A 19,817-nucleotide genomic window follows, 5' to 3' on the forward strand; every position below is an offset into this window, starting at 1 on the left:
CACACTAAACTGCTCAATGGACTTGCAATATTGTCCTTGGCATAACATGTGGGCCCTGGGGTTTCTCTCATGATATGACACTCTCGCGCTCTACCCCGAGGGTTGCCAGGAGTTTGTTCAACCCATACTGCACCGTCTCTTGCGTAGGGTGTTATTATATTGAATGAATTAGCATTCGCAAAATTCCTGCCAACTATCTAAGTCATATAATAATTAGTTACGCCCCTGTACGTGAAACAAAAATGTGTTTATCATACGTTTATCCGCATTACAAAACATCTGCATTTTAATATTGTAAATTATTGTTGCAGCTCTAAAATAATGTAATGTCATGACATGAGAATAAAGCTTACCATAGTCTACACACGAACTATCAGTCATATGATGACTAATTACACACGGTTCAAATTGGCTAGTGCAAAAATTAGTGACAATTGATACGAAAATGTAGGCCTACATGAAAGAAAAATGCGCTTCATAGTTATTAAATTATTGTAGTCATTTTTGCACATTATGTAATATTAATTTATAACTCTTATAACTCTGGATAGATATATATAAAACCATGAAATATATATATAAAGACAGAAAACTAGTATGAGCGAACCCTTGCGACATCTGCTGAGAGAAAAGAGAATCGCAGCCTTGAAAGGCAGGAAACAATATGGCCGAATGCGAGGCTGACAGTAATTTGACAGAAATAGGAGCAAAATAGCTTTAAATTAGCTTGTACCGGGGTGATTTTGAAAATTTAAGGATGTTGGGTGATAAAACGCACAAATCTAAGAAAAGCCATGAAAGGAGGGTCCTGAAATTTGACCGAGTGCAAAGATTTTATTTTTTTTTGGGTCACTGCGGTCAGATGACCGCCGCTCGGCGCTTCTAGGTATAAGTAGGTCAAACCAGCACTTCTAGTAAGACGTCACAGCGGTCAAATGACCGGCGCTCGGCGCTTCTAGTGTTAAACTTTCGCAACTCGCACGGTCTCGCTTGGAGGACATTCAAACTGAACTGCAAGTGCCCACAAATTGTCTACATCAAGACGATCAGACAAGATGGAACAGGTCCTTCCATATTGTCGTAAGCCTTCTTCAACAGAAGCGAGCCCTCTGTGCCTATGCTGCTGACCACAGGACTTCGAGGAGTTAACCCGGAACATCAGCTCAGCGACCTCCTCTAAAGCTGATGTAATCCCAGCTATCACTGTCTTAAAACGTCTGCTTGCCCAGGAGAATAATACTGACAACGGAATCAAAACAATGTACAGTACGCTCCTGCAAGCTGTCAACAGACGATTCAGCAACATCCAGGGTGATCCCCTCTACTCGTCTGCCACATTACTGGACCCTCAATACAAAGACAGGTGAGACAGATTTTTTATCAATGCACTAATGTTGGCTACGTTTTAAATAGGAAAAACTACGTGTTGATTTCTAGCCTAAAAATGGAGATTTGTAAGTGTACAGTCATTTGGAGAAATGTGTGTGTGTTTGTGTGTCTCCTTGACCTCTGACCTTCTAGTGGTTGCACTTATTCATCATTACTCATATTTAATGTTTTGTGTTTGTTAGTGTTGACTGTCTTATTGTTTGTAAGACAGTAAAATTGTTGATTGACTGGTGCTGGAATGTCTTGGCTACGCTATAGTTGTACTCAACCTATTTTATTTTTTGTGTCAGATACTTTACAGGGGAAGACACTGCCAAGCTTGGTTGCCCTGACATGTGAAATTTAGAAGATGGAGGAAATACTGCACAGGTCATCAGCTGAAGAATCAGCATTACTGGCAATGGAGCCAGCAGAAAAGGTGCCTTGCATGGAAGCTGGTCCAAGCACAAGCAAAAGCAAGAGCAGCTTCACCAGTCTGTACAACAACATTCTGGAGGAGCACGACGAACCTGGATCAGGGAGCACCAAGATAGGTGCTGTTGTCCAAATGCAAACGTCTTTGAAAGAACCAACGATTCTTTGTAATGACAGCCCTTTCCAGTACTGGGGTAACAACCATGCTCTCTTTCCTATCCTTGCTGCCATTGCTGTAAAGTTCCTTAGGGCACCTTCAACCAGTGTCGAAAGTGAAAGACTGTTTAGCACTGCATCCAAAAAGAGGAATCGGCTGACAGCAGAGAGAACAGAAATGCTGATTTGTCTCAAGAAGAACCTGCCAATGTTTCTTAAGTGAGATTTTTAAAGCCCCAGATCACTAACTCTGGTGTGCTCCTGGTAATTAGGTTAATCCAGGTCACTTTGCGCCGCAGTCTCTTGGAATTCAATGATGCTGTTGTTTCTTTACAGTTGTTGCTGCAGCATTACCATATAGCTGTACTTGAATTGTCCTGTTCACATTTGAGAAGCAGCCACACACATTGCTGTTTTTAACTTATTTGGTATGTTTTTTGATAGTGTACATATTTATTTCTCTACACAGTTCTTGCACTTTTATTTCAAGTATTCATGTTGAAAACCTTATTAAGGAGTTGTCAGTTAGTCATTGCACTCTTTGAAATTCTCTTATTACTTTTGAACTCGTGTATAGAAATCTACTTATTAGTATTTGATAATGCATTGCTGTGCACTTGATTTGTTCAAGTTTTTCAAGACATTAAAAGTAGTTGCCATTGCAATTTGCACCTCTACAACTGTTTATATGCGACGCCTATTACAGTTACAGTTCAAATAAATTGCTTTGGAATATATTTAAATTTCATTAAATGCATTTTTGTATATTTTGTATATTTTTTGCTCTTTTAATAAGAAGTGCTTGTGGTTTGCTACAGCCTTGTGTAACTTACACATAATACTAGCAACAACAACAATAATAATGATAATAAAATTCAAGAGAAAAAATCGGTATCAGTATCGGCATCAGTAGATATCCAAATTCAGGTATCAGAATCGGATTGGAACTGGGAAAAAGTGGATCGGCTCTAATCTAAACAGGTCTGTTGTTTCCTTTAGGTGTCAATGATGGGCTATAAGAGGACATGGATAAAGATGAGGAACTAGGAAAGTTATAATGTGTTTCTTTTTTCCTCAGCTTCTAGTTCAGGCTCGAAAGACTAGAACATATTTACAAGACTTTACAAAAATGAAAGCTGACATCACCTGAGAGTGAATGGTTTCTGATGAAACTTCAAAGACATATCATGTCTATAACTAGGCAGGCACATCTGTGTGCTTCTAAGTAGTACACTAGCACTTACAGACCACTCTCCTTTCTCTGTCTCTAGTACTGACAATGTTTAAAATGCACGTAAGTCTTCCCTTCCTCAGACAACGGGTCATTCTGCTCAACACCAGCACAGAGTAAAGACAGGTAAAGTACAGGACAGAGTAAAGACAGGTAAGGTACAGGACAGAGTAAAGACTGGCAAAGTACAGGACAGAGTAAAGACTGGCAAAATACAGGACAGAGTAAAGACTGGTAAAGTACAGGACAGAGTAAAGACTGGCAAAGTACAGGACAGAGTAAAGACAGGTAAAGTACAGGACAAAGTAAAGACTGGCAAAGCACAGGACAGAGTAAAGACAGGTAAAGCACAAGACAGAGTAAAGACAGGTAAAGTACATGACAGAGTAAAGACTGGCAAAGTACATGACAGAGTAAAGACTGGCAAAGTACATGACAGAGTAAAGACAGGTAAAGTACAGGACAGAGTAAAGACAGGTAAAGTACAGGACAGAGTAAAGACAGGTAAAGTACAGGACAGAGTAAAGTACAGGACTGCCAGACATGGTTATGTATAGTGGATTGCTATGCCTCCCAGGCTGTTATGACTGCCATGAGGGCTTGACTGTACCAAACTTAAAATACACTGATGAGCAGTGCTCTGTTAAAGCACGACCATTGTCTCGTGTCCATGAAAATTCTGTCATCCAGGTCACAGTTATCCAAGAAAGGTTAAGTCAAGGGCTGAAGTCAAGAACTGAAGAAGCCTCTTGGATGAGAGGTGAAATGTCTTCAAGAATCTACAACCAAGTCCAGTTGCCCTTGACTTAACCCTTTTTGGATTACTGTCTCATGGTCTTCTTATAAAGCTCGTCTTCTATGTTGGAGTAGTACATGTGCATTGTACAGTATGATGATCTGTAACTGAAGACAGATTAGCAAATTTGATAGAAAGAGCAGCATTGACTGCATTTAACCCGTCATGTTTGTCTCGAGCACAAACTTTTGTCAGTGTCATGGCAACCATATGTCATCATTTCTGAAAGTCTTCTGAAACCAACTATTGACTGCCACTATGTGCAATACATTGTCGTACCAGTAAAGACCTGAAACTTTCTCCATTCATTTTCAACTGAAAAATAAGCAATTAAAAATGGCAATTAAAATAAAACAAGTGGACTGATCAATGAGCTATATACAAGCACACAACACAGCATTACCGCTGTAATGGAGTCAATATCGTGAAAACTGCGGGAGTACATACAGTCAGAAAAACTAAAGATGCATTTCCGCGAGAATGTGATTGTGCCGCAGCATCATCGAATCTTAACTGTTGAAATATTGCTGCTCTGTGCAACTCGTCGTCGTCACACTAGATACCTAAAACTTTCCCCATTCATTTGCAATGGGGAAATAAACGATCAAAAATGCCAGTTAAAAAAAAAAGTGAACCGATCAAACATAAAGCAGTCACCAACCATAACACTTAAAATTGAGAGCAAATATTCCTATTAAAAGCTCTGTACCTCTTGCACAGAACCCGTGATTCTCAGCCACAGACAGTTGAGCACTGGCTAAGTGAGGTTTACTCAGCAGATCAAGAGCTTGGCTGACAATCGTCAGGCTTTGTACATTCAGCAATCACGTTAATAACTAAAAAACAAGTAGTATTGTTAAAACCAAAAACACATTAAGAGCGTTCCATTACACTGGTTTAGCAGTACATTACATCACCTTGGATCGCTGCTTGCCTCATGCTACCAAACCTGCATGTCAACCAATCATTACAACAGTAGCTAAAGGATGTGTTGCGTCTTGTTTTTCCTCTGGGTCCAGTTCATCTGGGTGCCTTTTCACTATCCATTAAGTAGTGTAATTGTTCTTTTCGTACGCTCTTGTACAGTTATGGTTACAGATTCTCCACCTACTACACTCGTATTTTGAGTATAATTAATTTGCCAAAAAAAGAGACAAAACACACAATAAACAAATTTAAAGATGAATTTGACTGATAGCATTATTATTAGGGCCCGAGCACTGACTGGTGCGAAGGCCCTCTTGAAACTGTAGTGTTTCTTCTTCTTCTTCTTAGTCCAAATGAATCGCATTTTTGAGGGGCTAACGGTGCCCGAAAACTAATGAAACTTTGCACATGCTTCAGACCTGGTGAAAATTACGTATTATATGGGTCTCGTGCATGGGTGCGGCAAAATGGCTTGACTGCGCCCCCTACAAAATTTCAATGAAGGATTGCCATTGGCTTTATTTTCACCTACGCCTATGAAATTCGGTACGCAGATGTAACATACCAAGACTTAAAAAAAAGTCTCTTGGCGCCATATCCTAAACCCAACAGGAAATCTGCCAATTTGAATTTACTGTGCAATTTTGGCACAATTTTTGCCATTTCCAGGCCATGTACTTCAAGGACCTCTTCCTACACATTTGATCAGATTGACCTCAAAGTTGGACAACCTTATGACATATGCAATGAAAAGTTATCAGACTTCTCAGGTTTCATTGCACGGCGTGTCTGCAGCAGCATGGTGATCACACAAATGCGATCACATCAACAGCACCTCTTCTTGACAGTGGTATTGTAAGGAGGACACACAGCAAGGACGTTTGCTCATATGTGCCATGATCACTGGAAGTGACTGACTACACACTCAGACATCCAGAGATGACTCTCACACTACCCAAAAAGCACATTACATAACCAAAGCTGGGTAGAAAAAACAGTCAGTGTAACCAGTCTGAAAGATCCAGTTATACTAAGCTGAGAGAAGATCTAGCTAGAGCTCTCAGCAACATCCAGGAGGCCTCAGTGTGTCTCCATAAGCACAGGGTACAGCAGAATCTTCAGTTTTAGTCAGCTAAGATTCAGTTGACTTCCCCAGAGGAAAAAGGTGTGATTGATTTGATGAAAGGGACCAGGGGATCCAAGACCTCATCAGCAAAAAGAGGAAAACATTCATTATCTGGCAACAAAACAAACACTCCAGACTGAATAAGAAAGCCTACAAGACAGTCAAATGAGCTGTCCCAATCCAAATTTGAGAACTCAGTAACAAATGGTACAGAAACACAGCAAAAAACACACAATTTGTAGACATTAACAACATACTTGAATTCTTTAAGACCCCCTGAGCTCTAAATGGTCCATCAAAACACCTCTCCATGCTGAAGATGGGGCAGCAATCTTCAAAGATAAAGATGCTGTCAGTGCCTGCTAGGTAGAACATATCAGTAACCTACTCAGTCAGACCTACCATGTTTGTCTGAACCTGAAAACGTTGTCAGGCAGATGCTGGATAGCAGAGCCAGTGAACCAGACCAGATGCTTGCAGGGATTAACAAATGTGGCTGACTATGCAACGTGCACTACCTCAAACTAAGGATCTGATATGAGGAAGGCCCTCTTAAGTGAACTAATAGATGCCGTAAGTGTTACCAGCATGACTTACCAGACTGTAGCAGCTACATCCTTCATTCCACTGCAGTTAAAAGAGTAGTCCTGAACAGACTCCTAACTCACGCTGAAGAAACTCAAGAGTGGCTCCCGCTCTCTCAGGGGAATGTCTGACACTGAGATGAGTACCAGGGGCTGTCATTACCAATACACATGCATTCCTTTGCTGTGACAAGTGATTTGACTTGGTAAACCATGAAACCCTGTAGAGAATTCCAAAATTTGGCAGCCCAACAAAATGTCAACATTCTCCATCTTCTAACCAACAGTGTGAATGCAGCTGGTTTCCCAGGCAATGATGATGCACAGCCCTGTGATCAAGAGGTGTAAGAGCAGCTGTGAAGAAAGGCTGCATCTCTGTACCCATTCTATTTTCTCTAAATATCCCTCTGGCAGGAATGCTGAACCTGACTGGGAGCAGGCTTCCAATAGAAATCCACATTGCACACAGGACTGATGCAACATCCTCAACATTAACTGTTAGAGCCAAGTCAAAAATGAAATCTGAATTTCGATGCTCATGTCTGCTTCACCTCAGAAACTGACCCTCAAGAAACAGTCAATATCTTCAGTGATGCTTATCACTGAATGGGCCTTACAATCATTGCTCAATGCCACTGCTCGTGCATCGTTTTCGGTCAGATTTCTTCTCCACCAGGGCAGGATCTAAGTAAGGCTTTGCTTTAATTTGCTTCAGTAGCTGCGATTTCTGTTTTCTCTATTGTCTCTGTTGTGTGTTATTTGCCTGAGTAGCTGCGATTTCGGTTTGCTTTGTTTACTCTGTTGTCATTTGCTGTATATAACTTACTTCGTAGTAGATTCTTTCGGGTTCCCTTATGACTAGGTTTCTTTGTCAATTTATAACTGCGTGTTCTGTCTGGTAGCGTTGCTAGTCTCTTTTGCTGGGTAGTTTGAATTCCTGTCGCATCAGCTGTTGAGTTGCTGATTTGTGTTTGTTAGTTTGTGCCACAGCCAATTTCTGGTTTGTTCTGGTTCCTGAGGGGCGGGGCTGTAGCCAGCCCATAAGCCGCGAGCGCTGTGAGTCACAAGGCTCTTTAGGAGTAGTACTTAAGTGGCAGCTGTAGCAGTAGCTGAGTGGTCTCGTCTCCCTTATCTCCTCGGATAAAGACTCGGCCAGACTAAGACAAGGGAGTCTAACTGCGAGAGTCCACCGAGGAAGAACAACGAAGTAGCCGAGACAACTGCTGCCTGCCTGCTACACTCACGGTGATTGTGTTCCCTTATCCTAGTCTCTGTGCTCTAGTTGTTGTGTTACAATCATTTCCATTTGCTTATCTGCGTAATTGTGCTACTACGCTTATCGTTCAAGTCTTGAGGAACTGAAATTCCGCTAGTATAATATTGTTCTAAATATCTTTGTCTCTCTCCCTCTGTTTATCTATGTAATTGTGCGACTACGCTTATTGCTCTAATGTTATTGTACTGAAACTGTGCTACTACGCCTATTGTTCCGAATATCTTTGTCTCTCTCTCGCACTTACACTAATGCATCCTTGCTGTCGTAACCTGTCTGACCTCAACCATCCGCCGTGCTCTACTGACACTACTGTTGTCATTGCAGGTGGCCTCTGGAACTGCTAATCGGCGGTACAGAAGGCCGACTTCATCTCTGCTCAAGCCTCCATGCTGTCCCTGCACTTTCTGGCCCTCACTGAGATGTGGATCACGTCAGAGAACACAGCCACTCCTGCAGCCCTCTCCTCTGCCTTTGCCTTCTCCCACACCCCCAGACCCTCCAGGAAGGGTGGAGGAACTGGCTTCCTGATCTCCCCCTCATGAGGCTTCCGAGTAACCTCTCTCCCTTTTATCTCCCCCACATCTTTTGAATTTCACGCTGTTTCTGTTTCTTCCTCTTGTAAACTGCACATGACTGTTCTCTATCATCCACCAGGTCCTCTGCAGTCATTCGTGGATGAACTGGACACCCTCCATAGCTCCTTCCCTGAGGACAGCACTTCCATCCTGCTGCTAGGAGACTTCAATCTTCCACTGAATTCTACTCAGTCTGCTGGCCTCCTCTCCCTCCTCCAGTCCTTTGACTTCACCCTAGTGGAGTCCTCTGCAACGCTCTGCAGAAGCCCTCTCACTTCTTCCTGTGGAGGAGAAATCCTCTAATGGCCTTTCTGTGCTGGGTTCCTCCCTGGACACCCTCTGCCCCCCGTTACCAAACTGGCTCCTCCCTCTGCTCCAGTCCCTGGCTGATCGACAGTATTCGTGCTGATAGAGCCAACTTCGCACGGCTGAAAGGAGATGGCGAAAATCGAAATCTCCGGAGGACCTATCCCACTACCACTCTCTTTCTTCTTTCTCCTCTACCCTATCCTCTGCCAAGTCTTCCTTCTTCTACTCCAGGATCCACTCTGCCTCTTCTAACACTTGCAAACTCTTCTCTACTTTCTCCTCCCTCCTCTCCCCTCCTCATCCTCCTCCTCCTCCCTCATCCCTATCTGCTGATGACTTTGTCTCCTTCTTTGAGAAGAAGGTCAAAGACATCTGCGACTTCTTTCCCCCAACCCCTCCCACCCTGGATCCTGCTCCCTCAGTCTCTCCCACTACCTTTTCCTCCTTCTCCCCTCTGACTGTGAAGTTCTTCTACTTGATCCCATCCCATCCTCTCTCTTTCAGGCCATTTCAGGATATTCTGTCCTGCATTTCATCCTCGATCAACAGTTCCCTGTCTACTGGTACAGTTCCCTCTGCCCTGAAGAGGGCTAGGGTCAAGCCACTGCTTAAGAAGCCCGCTCTAAACCCAGCTGATGTCAGAAGCTACCGTCCAGTATCTCTTCTACCGTTTCTCTCTAAATCCCTGGAATGTGCAATCTTTAACCAACTCTCTCCTTATCTTCTCCAGAACAATACCCTGGATCAGAATCAGATTGAAAGCTGGTCACTCCACAGAAATGACCCTCCTTGCTGTCACAGAAGAGCTTCACTTAGCCAGAGCGAAGTCACTCAGCTCTGTCCTCATACTTCTAGACCTCTCCGCAGCATCTGACACTGTTAACAACCAGATTCTCCTTTCATCCCTTGCTGGGATGGGCTTTGCGGGATCTGCACTCACATGGTTCAAGTCCGACCTCTCTGACCGCTCCTACCAGGTTTCTTGGAGGGAATCGGTCTCCTCCCCCCACCCTTTCCAGACTGTGGTCCCACAAGGTTCCTTACTTGGTCCACTCCTTTTCTCTCTTTACACTAGATCACTCGGACAAGCTATCTCTCCCCACGGTCTTTCTTACCAATGCTATGGCGATGACACACAGTTGTTCTTCTCCTTCTCCCCCTCCGACTCTCAGGTCCAGCCATGCATTGCAGCCTGCTTAGCCGACATCACCTCCTGGACGTCCGCTAATCATCTCATGCTCAACCTGGAGAAAACGGAACTTCTCTTTTTTCCTTCTAAGGGCTCCCAAATGATCGACGCTTCGATCACCATTGAGGATTCAGTGGTGTCCCCCTCCAGAGCAGCCAAAAACCTTGGCGTTTCCCTTGACGACAAGCTGTACTCGATCCTGCAGATTCTCCCTCTACAACACCAGGAGGATCCGCCCCTTACTCACGCAACAAGCAACCCAGCTCTTAGTCCAAGCACCTTTCATCTCCCGCCTCGACTACTGCTACGCCTTACTCAGGCCGCTTCAGCTTGTTCAGGATGCTGCTGCACGCCTGGTATTTAACCTCCCAAAACACTCTTACCTTTCATGTCACTCCACTTCTTACTGCAGTCCACTGGCTTCGGGTAGCAGCCCGCATCCAGTTCAATACACTGGTGCTGGCTTACCACGCCACAAGAAGCTCTGCCCCATCCTACCTTCAGTCTCTGATAACTCCTTACATCCCAGCCAGAGCTCTCCGGTATACCACCGCTGGTCAGCTGGTGGTTCCCTCACTTCGGGAACCCAGCAGCCGTTCTTCTCGACCTCGCCTCTTCTTTGCCATTGCTCTGCCATGGTGGAATGACCTTCCTCATTCAGTCAGGACTCTGGAATCTCTTGCCATCTTCCGCAGGAAACTGAAAACCCACCTTTTCAGAACCGACCTGTCCCCCACTGCCTATCCCTTTCTATGTCACAAACAAAGAAAAAAAATCATACTAACCTTGTCCCTATGTCACAAGTCTTGTTTTTTATCGTTTATTGTCACAGAATTCCAGGAGCGTGATACTGAGGGTAATTAATCTACAGCCTTATTTTGATCTTTGCTTATGGGGCAATGTGATCTGATTGATGCACTTATTGTAAGTCGCTTTGGTTAAAAGCGTCTGCTAAATGCCAAATTGTAAACTGTAATTGTAAAACAATTACAGTCAATGCCAAAATACTTTAGCTGCAAGTTTCAGGTGCCCACTGACAAACCCAAAATGTCAGTCAACAACGTAGGGCTAGAGCTGCCTTTGGGAAAGAGAATCTTTGCACATCATGATATCATAAACAGGACAGGGGTGGCTGTGTATAATTCAGTAGTGCTTACCTGAGGCACATCAAACCTCTTGAAAACGTTCCACTAGGGCTGCATTGATAAAATACACCTCTGGGGAGACAGACAAACATGTACCAGTGTACTGGGGAGACAGCTCAGGGGTGGAACCCCTGTTCTGACAGAGATGTGAAGAAACCTCAATCCTCTCTCATAATCTAGAGGTCCAAAAATTCATTCATTGTAAGTGCTAAATTAGCCCAGAGTTCAGGCATTCTTGAAACATTTTTGTTCTTGTTTTTTCTTGCTTTAATCCTCTGAACATAATAAAATATCACTTGGGTGGCTCTGTTAATTTTTTTGAATGATGGTTTGATTATCTGAAAAATGTTTTGTGTTAAAGTCTGTAGTTATAGCTCATTCTGTAGTTGAAAATGTACAATCAAGTATAAAATAACTGAAAGCTTAATAATGTAGCGTCCTAACTGATCCCGGCCCTCTGAATGAGGATGAGTCCAAAGTGGGGAAAAAACCCCTCTCTGACCTAGATATAACTGGAATGGTTAAAGTTTGGGGCATCCTTTGTAGAGCACAGTAGAAAGTATGGAGTTAAACAAAGCCTACAAAACATGTTACTGAAGTTCTTACTGCTTGTAGAATGAGAGGAATACTTGTGCTTTCTTTTATCTTCTGATCGCTCTCTAGCAGTGAGGTCAAGGAGATACCAAAGAGAGGGCTATCTGTAAGAGAGACAGAGAGAGAGAGAGAGAGAGAGAGGGAGAGAGGGAGAGAGGGAGGGAGGGAGGGATGGAGAGATAGTGAGAAATAAAATGTGTGGTCACACATACACTGTGTGTGTGGCTGCTTTGTGTTCTGCAGTGTGTGTGTGGTGTGTCTGTGCGTGGTGTTATGTGTATGTGTGTGGCTGCTTTGCATTATGCACTGTGTGTGTGGTGTGTGTGTGTGTGTGTATGTATGGTGTGTGGCTGCTTTACATTCTGCACTGTGTGTGTGTGCGGCAGAAGAAACGAGCAGTGACTCTGACTGACCAGGGGTTTTTCTTTTGCAGGTTTTGTGTCTTTTCATGTCCAGCTCCAGCAGGTCACTCAGAGCAGTCATCTCGATGAGAGCCAGCTGCCGAACCTTTTTCATGTCCTGCTGAGACAGGTCTTGGATGCGTGTGACCCCCAGCCTGCCCTGGGGACAGACAACCCTCTGAGGAGAGAGACAAACATGACACATCCCTTCATTCCTTCATGATGAGGAGAGAGGAAGACATGACACATCCCTTCATTCCTTCATGATGATGGCAGAATGGAGGGTGATTGTCAGAGTAAGGCTATGTGTAAAGGTTAGAGCAAAAATGAAGACAACTCTAATCACAGACACAAATATGTATCACTAGTAATATTATAATATTCTGTTATTGTAAAAGGACTATTTAACCCAACACAGTGATGAATACAATGGTTGAGCATAGCAAAAATTCAGGTGAATTATTATACCGCATAATTACTGACATGGATATGTGAACTTTGTGATCATGGATATGTGAACTGTTCTTAAAGTTGTTTTTTTCTTAATTGTCTCTTAAAAAAACAAAAAAACAAAAGACGCAGAATGATTATTGGATTCAGTTGATAATAATGATGGACACTTTACTGGTCAACTCCTTTCCCACTACTCTTTGAACATCTCAGTTCGCAACATCCTCTAAATGCAGAGGAAATTCTCTAAGTTTTGGTTTCTATGTGATTGAAATGTCGGGTTTTGATCACTGTTTGTATGCATTTAAAACTGTCTGAGACAGAGGGGTGAGGACAAAGGGCCTGCTCACGGGTAGTGTGCTGTCCTCTTTCCTCTGCTGGCTACGTTTCCCTGGCAGCTTAATCCAGATGGCCACCTGCTCACAGTATGCAATGTCCGTGATGAAAATTTCCTCCCTCTGGGGGCCTCCCTGGGGCTCCAGCACACTGACAGCTGCCAACACACATACAAACACATGCGTGTGCGCACACATACACATACACATACACATAAACACACACACACGCAGACACACACACACACAGAGTTAGTGAATTTCACCTGCAGAGAAGGATGCGGCTTTGGATTATCGGCCGTTTGTGTGTGGGCACGTGTAGCAGATGGAATAGCTGACAGTTAACAGCTGAGTGTCAGAGCTGGTTTACACGGCAGAGTTAAGCAGGCCAAAGCCGTGGGCAAGCACTTCACCCATATACAGAGGACACATGGTGTGACAGAGCAGCCTTATGGACTTGAACTACACCTATGCTCGCAAAGAGGAACCAGGCAAGACCTGAATAAATCAGAACCAATTACAAAGATTAATCAGAACATCTTACATCCCACTGAGCCAACATCACTGCCCAATCACACCTATCCCTGTATGGCCTCTCACACTGCCCTCTCTGTTAAATCATGTTATTACTTTGGCTCTAAATGGCCAAACTACTGTTCTCTTTAACTTGCCACTCTGTTCTCTGTAGCCTAACATTTGATTATTTCTTAAACTGTGGCTTGAAAAGGCAATCCACTGTTGTTTCTACTATTAGAGGTCCAAGCAGATTAGCTGCTTTATCTACATTCATTTTGCTCTGAATTTTTGGGGTCCAGACAGAAAGCTACTGAAACACTATTATTTTTGCTCTGACATGTGGTGCTGCTGGGGTCAGTCAGAACCAACACTTTTGCCAAGATCTACATGAGATCATCCCATACTGACAACTCTTTAACCTATTTAACCTTCAGCTGAATAGCTAATCCAATTCCAGAAAACATCTCAGAAACAGAAGGTCCTGTAATGCAGAGTGAAGTAAAGCCCACTGGCAACAAACACTGTAAAGAGATCAGAGAGAGTTAAACTGTTAAGAAACAGGACTCAACAGTTAGCAAGCTAACTTTAGGTCATGAAACTGGCTCAGTTTTTTGAGTGTGTAGATCATTATACTAACTTATGCCCAAACCCCCTACACATAAGGATTATATCAGGAAGCAAGTTTAACTGATATAGTTTCCAGCAGTTAGCTGGCTTCACCAAATTAAACATTCCTATTCAGATTTAATCAATCTCATTACCGAGGTTGACAACATCTGTCAACACAGGTTTTCTCAGTCCAGCCTGCCATGATGCAGCATGGAAAACACCATATATGGAGAGAACTAGGATGATATATTGAGGCTATGGTGAGCCACCATACCAGGTCCTGAGAAATTCTGAACTGCAGTAAATGCTGAAAGCCAAGGCTTGGGTGAGGATGTGTAGAAAGAAATGGCTCTTTGTAGTTATACACAAAACCTACTTATAGCAGAAATATTTCTGAGTAGTATGATCATGAATTTGTGACCTTATGAATCATATTATTATTTGGGAAACGTCATGACTCTTATAGGCCAAATCATTTCTCTTTATAGACACCAGAGGTTGGTGGCCAGCAGCTCTATCCAAGCAGAGGAAGGGTCAGACATGCTAGGGGCCTTTGCCTTGTTTGGTCAGTTGGGGAGAACTTGAGAAATATGGCGGATGGGACAAAGGGTCCAAAGCAGAATGACAGACAGGACAATGCCTTATGTTTCAGCCATTTGTTTTCATAATTATTGTATAACACTGTACATTTTTGTTGACTGGTAAAATCAAAATGTATGGATTGAATACAAATGCATCTGTAAATTTGGGGACCACAAGTAAATAACTTTTCTTCCAACAAGATTTTCTTTAGAGGGTGTTTTGTTGGAATTTTTTTTCCATTCTCATACATGAATCCTCTAACTCATAGGTATGTAGGTGTGTGGGTCAGACCTGATTAATTGATTCTGAGGTCAGAGAAAAGTTTACTGCCTGTGACTACAGTTTTTAGGTCAGAATCGAATCCTTCCCTGTAGGTATGAGACTTTGTAACTGCTTACCCTATGAATCCTGTTAAGAGTTCAGGGTCGTTGTCTTTATGAATGTATCTGGGAATCTCCCCTGTCCCTTGGATTATTATGTATGAAAAAGTGGAGGTCTCAGCACTATTATATTTCATATTTACAGCAGTTTTTTGTCAGCACTGAGAAATCTAAATAAACTGTAATCACAATGACATTCACAGAATGGGCAGGTGTTAGGAATACCTGAACTAAAATGTATTTCATAACATACATGTATTTATGTAAGCGCCCACAGTGAGCCCAGTCTTTAGGCAGACCTGATGTGATCTGATCAGGTGTGTATCCTCCTTGGTAAAATAATGAAAGGTCATTACTGTTACTGTATAATAAACAGAATGTGTGTGCAAAGACCACTTGCCTGGTAGTGCGGTCCTGACAATGGTGTCCATACTTTTCTCTGGAGCAAACTTACTTACTTCAATCAGAGGTGTCTGAACAGAGAGGGGAGACGACAATCAGTCACACACACACACACACACACACACACACACACACACACACACACACTTGTACTTCGATCTTTGTGAGGACACTCACTGACATAATGCATTCCCTGGCCCCTTACCCTAACCTCAACCATCACAACTAAATGCTTAACCCCAACCCTTACCCTAACCCTAACCTAAACCTAATTCTAACCTGAACCCTAAAACCAAGTCTTAACCCTCAAACAGCCCAGCCAGGTGTAAAACCAAAATGGTCCTCATAAGGATAGCTGTACAAGTACACAGACACACACACACACACACACACACACACAATTCTCATGGGTGACTGGTGGCTCATGTTTATAGCAGTATTATCAGAGCTTTTCATGAATAGCACAAAGCTTTGTGCTTTGTGCCTGATATGATCATTTCAATATGACACCACGACTCTTCTCTGAATACTCTGCTTTGGGCCTCAGGGAAAACTCTGTCCTCTGGAAAATAATACACCTCACACTAGGATAGGTCAGCTGTCTTTGTCAGCTGATACAGAGATAGTAAGAATATTGTCTCACACTAAACCTGCAATAGATTAAGCTCCGTGTTATAAGAAAGCCCAGAACCTGTCCATAAATACATTTCCCTGTTATCAGATAAACACAATCAGGCATTTGTAAAAGAGGATGTTAGGAACCAAATATAAATCTCTTAGAGCCTGTCACTTCTGCATTAGTAAGCAGTGCATCTGCCCAATCAAAACATCTGCCACAACTGGCTCTTTGAACTGCACAGAAGACTGGAACTCCATTGCACTCAGGACCTCTGCATATCTCTGGTCCAGACATATCATATCATCAAAATCTCATCTCTTCCTAGAGACAGTGTCAGACCACCTAGAAATCACTACAGGTCTTAGGACACAAACCCTCTGCCTTCTTATCTTCTTCTCTAACTCTGTGGTCAAGGGCAAGAGTCTTCCTCTGAGACTGTTGACATACAGTTACACATGCAGCTTCACAACACTTTACACACAGAGCACTTACTTTGACTGCCACACTCGGTGCTACTCCGACCCTGTTTTTTTTTAAATAAAGACGTGTAGGGAATCTCTGTCTCATTTTTTTCCCTCGGTTTCATTCTTTCATTGTTCTGAAAAGCAATATAATATTATGATGGTGTGTTGTTCTGAGTGTGAACAGGGAGCTTGTCACCTGTGTGATTTGGGAGTTGAAGAAGTCTCTGATGTCCCTTGGGAGGGTTTTGTTCCTCACGCATTTAGAGGCGGTGTATGAATCGATGCGGCGCTGTACTGCAGCGGCCTGAGTGCGCGTGAGAGTGGACAGCAGCGTCACCTTCTCCACACCCTCCTCCCCTTGACCAATCTGAGGAGAAAGTCCTGCGTCCTGCAGCCACTGCTCCTCCTGCTCACCCTCTGGTACACATACGTAAATACATATACATATATATACTGTATACATATACATACACATATATACAAGCGTACATACATATACATATACATATACATATACACGCATATATATAGGCGTATATACACATATATATGCATACATATACATATGTACATACATGCATATTCATACACAAAAAAAAGTCGCACGCTCCAATATTTCGTTGGACCACCTTTAGCTTTGATCACGGCGCACATTCACCGTGGCATTGTTTCGACAACCTTATGCAACGTCACAACATTTATTTCCGTCCAGAGCGGCATTAATTTTTGGCCAAGATCTTGTTGACGACAGGACAGTCTAACCACTCTGTAAAGTCTTCTCCAGTACATACCAAAGACTTTCAATGGGGTTAAGGTCAGGACTGTGTGGTGGCCAATTCATGTGTGAAAATGATCCCTCATGCTCACTGAACCACTCTTTGGCATTGTCGTGGTGAATCTTGGCATTGTCGTCCTGGAATATGTCCATGCCATCAGGGAAGAAAAAAATCCACTCATGGGATAACCCGTTCAGTACATTCAGGTACTTAGCTGACTTCATTTTATTGCCACATAACGTTGCTGAGCCTAGACCTGACCAGTTGAAGCAACCCCAGGTCATAACACTGCCTCCAGAGGCTCCAAATCCAAATGGCGACTTTTTTTGGCCGGGCAGTGTACACAACAGCCTACTAGTTGTGTTTTCATTTTTATTATCACTGTGTTTTGTAATTTGCCCTCTGGGCTGGCACCTACTGCACGCCTGGCTGGCCTAGAAGGGGTTTCCTCTCTTTGTGGTCCTTCTCAAGATTTCTCCTATTTTTCCCTAGCGTCTGGGTTTTTTGAGGAGTTTTTTCTTGCCCGCTATGAGGAACAAGTCAGGGGGTGCCACCCTGCTCTGTTTTGTTGTAATCCTGTGGGCATGTAAAGCCCTTTGAGACTGTAAACAGTGATATTGGGCTCTAAATAAACTTAAACTTGAACTTGAAACATACATACATACACTTATACATATACATATACACACCAGAGGTGGATAAAGTACACAACTCTATTATGTGAGTCAAAGTACCGATACTCCTGGTCAAATATTACTCCAATACAAGTGAAAGTTGCTCAGTCAAATTTTTACTTGAGTAAAAGTACTGGAGTACTTGCTTTTAAAAATACTTAAGTATTCAAAACTACATTTTCTTTTTAATGTCAACACATTGTTGTATTGTTGCCACAATGCATTTATAGAATCTAATGACTCTGAAACAACCTACTGAATGCACTGACTTGCTTGTAGAACATAAGGATAAAAAGGATAAAAAGCTTGTGGAATATGCTACAAAGCCAACTGAAACACAACTGAGTCGCCAAAAGGACAGCCATTATTGTTTTAATTTTTTTTTAGTTAACACCCCACCCCACCCCCCTACCCACCAGCATGGCAGTGTTCTGATACAGCTTTGGCAGTGTGTGTGTGTGTGTCTGTATTCTGTAAATCAGAAACAATTGCAGTTTTTATAAGGATCTTTTTCATCATCATCATCATAATAATACAAGTTCAGTGTTTAAAAAAGCAGAAATGAGAAACTGATCATGGAACATTTAGTGAGTTTTCACATATATTGAGTCGAACATTGAGTTTTTACATATATTTCTGACTTTAGTCACTAACTTAAGCATTTTCACTAGGTATTAGTATGCATCAGCAGTGGATTCACACATGACCTGGTGTTATGTCCCAACTGGTTTCTAAGCTAACTGGTTCCCATATGTGTTCATGCACTGTGTTAACAGCAGCAGTTGTGGTCTGCCTCTGTAACTATTCGTCACACATTCACAAACATATTACTCACAATTTTCAAGTCACATCTCATATCTACTGCGGTGAACATGATTGTATAAGTGAGCAGTGAGCAATACATCATAGCCACTTACAAAAAAAGTTAAGCCAACGCAGCACATGAACACGCACAGGAACCAGTCAGCTTGGAAGCAGCACGCACTTTGAACTTGACTAAAAGTGTAGGAGTAGATCACTGTGATTGGTTTTTCTCCTGTGACAAACACAGTACAGCCTGTCGCATTTTAGAAAAGAAAATTTGTCTGCTGACTTCAAACCTATGCTTCAAGGTAATGAGTAACGAGAACCTTCATAGAAATGTAGTGGAGTCAAAAGTACAATATTTGTTTTTCAAATGTAGTGGAGTAAAATTCATAAGTTTCAAGAAAAACTGATACTCAAGTAAAGTACAGATACTCGAAAAATGTACTTCGTTACTGTCCACCCCTGATACATACACAGAAACATACAGAGGCATTCAAAACATGGAAGGATGAAAATGAACACATAACGTTTGGTTAATGAAAAGACTTTATCCTGCCATATGATGAGAATGTTTCCTTAGAGATAAAAAGAGATTTTTATCCAGAGATAAAGATAATTAAAGGAAATTAGAGGTCAGGTCACCTTGATGTCAGATGTCTTGTTTACCATGTGTCCTATTTCATTTTTTATCATCTCTAGTAATTAGTTCTCTCTCACTCTCTCTTTCTCTTTCTAACTTACCTTCAGACTGTCTGGAGTTTCGTCGGCAGCTGTCTGGTGCTTCCCGTTCTGTGCTCCCCTGGCGGATGGTCTCCACTTCACTCCAGAAGGAATCAAGGCACAGTTTATCCAGCTGCTCCCTGGGAAAGTGCTGAAGGTCCTCCCAGGGCTCCACATTCATCTCGGTGGAGCTGGCGTCCCTGTCAGGAAAACACATCTCATCATTCTCAACACCAGCCAAACACATCTCATCATACTTAACACTAGCCAAACACATCTCATCATTCTCAACACCATTCAAACACATTTCATCACACTCAACACTCGGCAAACAAGTCTCATCACACTCAACACCAGCCAAACACATCTCA

At 42.6% G+C, this 19,817-nt stretch overlaps 1 protein-coding gene across 1 annotated transcript in view; it reads right to left on the reverse strand.

The window, feature by feature from the left end:
* The window catches only part of arhgap40 (Rho GTPase activating protein 40), a 51,898-nt gene that overhangs the window by 11,511 nt on the left and 20,570 nt on the right, over positions 1-19,817 (reverse strand). Inside the window, exons 4-9 of the mRNA XM_030779111.1 lie at positions 19,468-19,646; positions 16,666-16,886; positions 16,380-16,440; positions 12,913-13,055; positions 12,125-12,290; positions 11,724-11,815 (exon numbers count right to left, since the gene is read on the reverse strand). Coding sequence (XP_030634971.1) covers positions 11,724-11,815; positions 12,125-12,290; positions 12,913-13,055; positions 16,380-16,440; positions 16,666-16,886; positions 19,468-19,646 — 862 coding nt within the window. The remainder of the gene's footprint in view (positions 1-11,723; positions 11,816-12,124; positions 12,291-12,912; positions 13,056-16,379; positions 16,441-16,665; positions 16,887-19,467; positions 19,647-19,817) is intronic.

Source organism: Chanos chanos, chromosome 7, assembly GCF_902362185.1.
Source record: "Chanos chanos chromosome 7, fChaCha1.1, whole genome shotgun sequence".
Taxonomy (NCBI): Eukaryota; Metazoa; Chordata; class Actinopteri; order Gonorynchiformes; family Chanidae; genus Chanos; species Chanos chanos.